We start from the raw sequence: 7,500 nt of genomic DNA on the forward strand, positions 1-7,500 counted from the left end.
GACCCAGGATGCTGTATTATAGCCAACGCTTCAGAATCAGCGCTGTATAGTGTTTGGAATACACTAGCATTATTTATCTAAAATATCTTCTGGAGAACTTCTAAAACGAAACGTTTGGTGGATCCGGACAACCTTACAGTATGTGGCTCTCCATCCATTATGCGTCGTTCCATGATTCTTATATACATCTGACGAGTTAAACATGGATTATCGGCATGGCAAAATGCTGTTATTAATATGGGAGTAAATAAAAGACAAATCACTGCCTTGGAACAAACTGAAGGACGGGATCTCCCGATTTAACGAGCTCTGGTGGTGATATCGATTCCTAATCTGGAACTATAGAGGGATTTGTGTGTGGGTTGTGTGAGTGTGTTTCTTTTTTTTCTCCCTTCTTTTTTTTTAAACGCGTGGGCAGATAAGTCACCACTTGCATTTCGCTCCACTGGATCTTTGCCGTCCGTTATTTCGCTTCTACACAAGAGAGATCCGCCGTAACCCCTCGGTCCGCATGACATGGTTCAGTCCAGCTCCGATCGGATCCGAGCCTCGATGCGTTGGGATATTTCTCATTCTCAGCGCCGACACCAAGTGAATTTCACGAATTTCCCTTTCCAAACCATCTGAGAAACTACCGTGCCTGCCTGGAGAAAAAAAAGGAGAAAAAGAAAAAGAAAAAAACGCTACCATGACAGTTGCCTCAAATCGGGACCAAACGGAAGGAGGACCAAGGAGAGCAGGCTGCGCATGCAGCGGCAGGCATCATATCCATAACGCACCGCCGCGGAAAAGGGACGGAATACAGATTTTTGCGCTGATGAAGATGGGATTACAAGCGCACCATTGGAGCCGGGTGCTATTCTTATATATGGGGGCTACTGGCCGCCTCGGTAAAGGGTAAGTTTACCCCCCCGTCCGTGCGTGCACCAAATATAGGGTATAGGCTATAGCTATAGCCTTGGATCAAGACTATCTATAGATGTATTTGATCGAGTCTGACTAAAAGTCAGACTCGATCAAATACATCTATAGATCTAGTCTTGATCCAAGGCTATAGGGTATGAGCTATCTATGTAAAGAAATGCAGCATCCCTGGCTGGATGGCTGCTGATCATCACATATCTTAGACTACACCAGTGGGTTTTCAACCCTTTTCATACCAAGGTCCATTATTTATTCGGCATTTGAGCCACTGACCACCGTTTGATGAGATTTAGACTCTCAGACCCCAAGACTTATAATATTTTGTTGTCGTTGGATACGATTTTGTACACAATTCTATGCTGTAGCCTTGATGTGGTACCATATAGGAGCGACGACAAGCAAACGTTGATCAAAAACAACAATTCTTTAATTAAGTAATGCAGATGTTTAACAATAATGTAACTCTTGAGAGCGTAAAATTAAACCAAATGGATCCTAACGGGTCCATTTGGTTTCATTCAGTTTCATTTAACACTCTCAAGAGTTAAAGATCTATAAGGGTCCATTTGGTTACCAACTCTCCATCATTAGCTGGGGACCCCCTGGAACCCCTCAAGGACCACTGGTGGTCCCCGGACCACTGGTTGAGAACCACTGTCTTACGCTACACCTTTTGCTCAATGTCGCTTTTATAAAACAGGCAAAGAAGTTATCACCAGGCTTCTTTCTCCCTTCTCCAGGAGAGGAGAAGGGCGGCCGGCTATTTCGTAACATCGTTTCTGCAGGAACTGCTGATTCGATCCCTGTCTGATCTGTGTGCAAAACGAGCGTGTTTGTTAATAAGGAGCGATTATTATAAGATAGGGATCTCTACAGTGTGATCTCCCCAGAAAGAACCGAGGTTTCTCGACACACATGCAGGCAGCAAGGCAGCGTTGTTGTAATTCGTGACACGGACTGTGTTCCCGTGAGGGATCAGTGATGTGTTTAAGTAAGCGCTAATTATTATGCTAATGTGTCCAGATTAGGGTATTTTGTTGTGCCCCCTTGTACCGGTTTATTGCCACCCATCTATGTTGTAACCATAAGGACTATTCTCTCAGCGTCTTATTCTGAATTATTTTTTGCCCACACATTATTTATTCTGTCTTGGTGTGTGTGTGTGTGTGTGTGTGTGTGTGTGTGTGTGTGTGTGTGTGTGTGTGTGTGTGTGTGTGTGTGTGTGTGTGTGTATGTGAGACAGAGAGACAGAGAGACAGAGAGAGAGAGAGAGAGAGAGAGAGAGAGAGAGAGAGAGAGAGAGAGTGTGTGTGTACATGTGTGCCGTGGGACTTCTCTACTGACTATAAATGTCAATGTAAATCTAATAATGTACACTGATCTGAGATATGTAGGATTCCTCTGTCTATAATGAGTAGGCCTATATCTTACAACGTCAACTGGCTCGTGGACATTCAACAGCTTTTATAGTATTAGATGGGCTATTTTCAGATCACGCCAATTACTGAAATGCTGAAAGCAACGGACCCGGTGCGACTGATCATGTTTTTCTTTAAATAAATAACGCCATGGTTTCTGTAAAGAACGACCATGCATGCTGGTCGTTCTGTACAGAAACCATAGCGTTATTTAAAGCTCGGGCAGTTTGGTGAATGACTGCAATGATGTGTGTGTGCTGCTCGAACAGGTTCTTTGGCAAGAAAAGCAGCCGTTTTATCACTGTCCTGCCTGGCTCCACCGCCTAGAACGTCGACTATTTTTAGTCAAAGCCCAGAATCCTGCCACCGCGACAATATGAATTTGACAGTGAGTCGTGGCTCTGTTCAATGTAGACTTTTGGTTTATAGGCAGCCTTAAAATCCACGAGTGAACAGAAATAAGGCAATTTTTTTCTCAGTAGGCCTACCTATAGGCTAGGGAGGCTACTGTAGGTCGCATCACATGGATGTTTGGGTGCTATCATGGGTTGAGTGAGTCTGTATTTTATGAAACCAAACGACGCACAGCCTCCCTATAACTCAGTGTCACCCAATCTTTACCAGGTTCCTATAAGTCATCATCAAACACGCGGGATATATGTTGTCCAAATGGGTTTCTTAAAGGGTGAGGTTATGGTAGGCCTATATGCCAAATTAATTGGCTATACTATATTGCTACAGTGCACGTGAGGCTTTCTTGATGTCCACAATAGCATTCATGAGAAGCTATAGGCATATATGCCCTTAAGGGACACACTCTGTTGATACGTCATGTCATCTGAGCCACGTGTAAAGCCAGTGAAGCGATTTTAACTTTGGAAGTTGGTATACCATTTTCCCATAGTGGTGTCTGGGCTGTCGATTTGCTTTGAACGATAAGGTGAAACCTTAAATTATACGGATACATTTGGCCACATCGCAGAATATTTTGTGCCCCATAGCCACTGAACATTGGCAGAGAGAGAGAGAGAGAGAGAGAGATGGCCTGGCAGGTCCCTCACTGATGCAGCCAGCAGCAGTTGCCCCTTCCTCCCGTTGAGCGGCACCAGAGGCTTACTCTACTGCACAGTGGAGGAGTGGAGGCGAGGAGAGCGGAGGCTACTGCCGTTTATTGCCCACACATGCCCCCTGCTTTGAAGACTAAACTGTACACATTGCAACTAATGGTGTGTGTAGGCCTACAGTAGGCCGCCTGGCTATATATCACGTCGACCAAGTCAAAAGATAGCGTCCATATAGCTATGCTCTTTGACAATTCGTTTTCTGCAAATGTCTCAGCTAGACCATGGTTCTCAAGCTTTACAGGCCGCGACCCCCCAAAATAATCATATTTGAACTGGGGACCCCCCAAAATAATCATATTTGAACTGGGGACCCACACCCGCTAAATATTGTGAAGATAGCCAATATACAAGCTCAAAAAGCCTTGCAAGCTTGTAGATCGGCTTTTTTCACAATGTTTACCTCTTTCTTATATTATTTGACAATTTTTGACAATGCCCAGTTAGTGTATTTTGATGATTACTTTTGATGCTGTAATGGTCATTTTCTTTTCTTTTTCATTTTTGAGGTTTTAAAAAGGTCTTAAAAGTCCTTAAATTGTCACTTCACTGTCATTTGGGGACCCCCCAAAATCATGTGGGGACCCCTCTGGGGATCCCGACCCACAGGTTGAGAACCACTAGACTAGACTACACAGTGCAGCACTTTATGAGCCCTGCATTATCTGCCTTTATGAACGGGCCTCATTAGAAACCATTTTATGTTTTTTGCCCTCTGGGTTGCTTAAATTTTTACTGGATTTCGCGGGAGCGTTAAGAGACATGCTGGGGAGGGTTTCTGGCTTAAGACATATTGAGTTGTGAACGTTGCTCTGTCTCGCTATACTGCCAAAACAAGTCATCCCCAGTGGACCCATGGCTCAATAAAAGGTAATCAACCTGCATTCATTTAATCGCAGGGATGGCAGCAGGGGACGAGGCCTGATTGGGTGTGTGTGGGGGGGTGGGGGGGTACGGGCCGGGTGGCAGCTTGGACATGACTCATCTCGTCTATATTTCAGCACATGTTCCAGCCAGGCACAGAACCTGAGCGCCACCAGTTTGCTGGGTGTTGCTGTAGATCAGGTGTCTTCAACGTTTTTCAGGCCAAGAACCTCTTAGCTGAGGGAGAGATGAAGCAGGGACCCCCCCCCCCACACACACACACACACACACACACACACACACACACACACACACACACACACACACACACACACACACACACACACACACACACACACACACACACACACACCCACACACACTATATATTGGAGACATGTTAAATGTGTGTTTTCAGACATTTAACACATAAACCATCGATACTTTGTAAACTTGACCTCTGGCTCGGTACTTGGTCTGCTCTTTTTTCCCTGTACACCAAACCTCTTCGCCGAAAATAGCCGATTTTAAGTTGTTTATAGATCTGCTATTTTCGGCTGATATTCCCCCCAGAATAGGGATGGAGGGTTCAAGTGATTAATGTGAAAATACAAAAATAAAGTCCCTATCACGCAAAGACTTTGCGGGCCCCCTCGCAATATCTCTGAGGACCCCCCTTGGGGTCTCGGACCCCCTTTTGAAAACCCCTGCTGTAGATCACCGCAGCGCGGGCGCTATTAGATCACCGAGACGTTCACTCACTTATGTCTGCTTTCACAGGGGGATCACTTTTCGTCGTCTCCTCCGTCGTCTGAATTTACCGCAACCACGCTCTCATTTATCAAACCATCTATTATTTATGTCCGTATAGTTGCGGTGTCAGTGTATTGCCATGACGCAACCTCGTGTAACGTCGTAGGCCCACGTAGACTCACTGGAAGTCTTCTTGACGCCCGGTGCAGCTTTTAATCCAGGACGCTGGGCTCCACCTCGCACAGCCACAAAGGCGACATTGTGTGTGTGTGTGCGAGTGTGTTTGATTTTGTGTGTGTGCGAGTGCGTGCGTCACGATATGTGCTTACGTAGTGAATGTGTGGACGTTAACTTGCGTGTCCACCTAACAGGTGTGTAGTTCCCTCACGCTCCATTTTCAAGAGATGAAGAGATAGATTGTACATTCATTTTTGATTGGTTTGTTACTTAATTGGCAATGTAGTAAACGTATGTTTTCTCATGCCAATAAAGGCCCTTTTAATTTAATTTAATTTAATTGATAAAGAGGAGCTCAGTCGTCGTGTGTATAATGCATAATGTCAAGGATACCTTTTGATACAACACTATTGCCACACCACACATAACGCAAACAATTGTGCACGCAATTGTGTCAATTACTGTCCCCATGCGTTTGGAGGTGTGATGAGTATAGAGGTGGCAGGGTGACGGGTTTAGTCTTAAAGTCCCTTTGCACTATAATATAAAGCCTGGCGTCGATCGGTTTCAGGTCCTTGAAACATCTCAGGACCTCGGAGAGCGACCGCCAAAGCATTGACTGCTGTTCTGCATCCGCGCTCGAGATTTCAGCACCATGGATAGCTCCAGCCAGAGGCCTCTGAAAAGCGGCTCAAATTCTCTTTTTTTTGACGAGTGGAGACTGGAGAGCAGTGGTGGAAAAAGTACTGACCATTCTTACTTAAGTAAAAGTATCAATACTGCATTGTAGAAATACTCTGTTACAAGTAAAAGTCTGGAATTCAAAATGTACTTGAGTAAATGTACAAAAGTATTGGTATCAAAATGTACTTAAAGTACCAAAAGTAAAAGTACTCAAATGTTTGAAAATAGCAGACCTATAGCTCACAACGCGTACTTTTACGTTACTCCAGTAAAATAAAAGTACCTCAAAATTGTACTTAAGTACAGAACTTGAGTAAATGTTATACTTTACACCAGAGGCCACTGAAAAGCGGCTCAAATTCTCATTTTTTGACGAGTGGAGACTGGAGAGTGGCAACTAAATCAACTCTGAAACGGCCTATCTCGCAGTGTAGAGTCATTATGGTCCCCGCCATGGATTATGAATGGGAAACGAAACACATTGAAATTCTTCCGTCGCTTACTGTTTCTGTCTCTTTCTCAATTTCTACCGTATATGTTTGATCCTCACGTTGGTTTTATGCATCGATTTCCCCTCCGCTCGTACGAAAATTCGAACTCCATATTTATACTATACAACGTCGTGTTTATTGCTCTCGACCGCACAGCCCTCTATTCCCTCTCATTTCTCTTTTTTTCCCCCTCGTCCGGCTCTGCGCTCTGCATCTCAAATTCCCTAGTATCTGTTGAGTGGGTTCTCCCATCTGCTCTCCTCCATTCACTGATGAGCATTGGGGGAGCAGGGGGAAAGGGGTGCTGAGGCTGTATAAATGAAAATATCTTCTATTTACTCCAAACTGACAATTGTATGGAATGCGAAATTAGTCCTTCATACTGCACTGATGGATAGAGAGGAAGACGTGCTCCTGTGTGTGTGTGTGTGTGTGTGTGTGTGTGTGTGTGTGTGTGTGTGTGTGTGTGTGTGTGTGTGTGTGTGTGTGTGTGTGTGTGTGTGTGTGTGTGTGTGTGTGCGCGGGTGGCGGGGGGGGTTTCAAAAGATGATATTTAGATCAGTCGTTCTCAAAACGTTTTCATGTCAAGTACCTAACAATTAATTTAGGCCTATATTTGGCTGCAGACCCCCATCTGAAAATGTTTTGTGCCATACAATATTTCTTTTGTTAAAATGTTTCAAAAATATTCAACATTTTTAAAAACGTTTTTGAAAATAGCAGATCTACAAGCTCACAACCCGCTGCAATGCAATGCGTTGTGAGCTTGTAGATCAGCTATTTTCAAATAGCCGTAGTTAAACTGGTTAAACAGATTTTTATGCTATATTAACACATTTTGCTGGGGACCCCCTGGGCGCCCCTCAAGGACCCCTTGAGCGGACCCCACTTTGAGAACCACTGGGGTAGAGAAATGTGGAGGACAATAAGGAAGGCATGTAGGCGAGAGAGACAGAGAAAAATGGGGGCTGAGAGGGGGATAAATGCACACCAGCAGAGAGATAATCCCATCCTTGTGTCTATTTTGGTGCCGTTTTTCGTGCTGGGGTGATTTTCTTCTCTGTAGTA

General features: G+C 44.5%; 1 protein-coding gene across 1 annotated transcript in view; it reads left to right on the plus strand.

The window, feature by feature from the left end:
- Positions 1–688: 688 nt before the first annotated feature.
- The window catches only part of csmd2 (CUB and Sushi multiple domains 2), a gene marked incomplete at both ends in the record, with an annotated part of 387,232 nt that continues 380,420 nt past the window's right edge, over positions 689–7,500 (plus strand). The window contains 2 exon segments of the mRNA XM_080442648.1: positions 689–871; positions 873–897. Of these exon segments, the coding sequence (XP_080298774.1) occupies positions 689–871; positions 873–897 (208 nt within the window).

The sequence above is a fragment of the Gymnoscopelus braueri genome, assembly GCF_963280865.1.
Source record: "Gymnoscopelus braueri genome assembly, chromosome: 11".
Taxonomy (NCBI): domain Eukaryota; kingdom Metazoa; phylum Chordata; class Actinopteri; order Myctophiformes; family Myctophidae; genus Gymnoscopelus; species Gymnoscopelus braueri.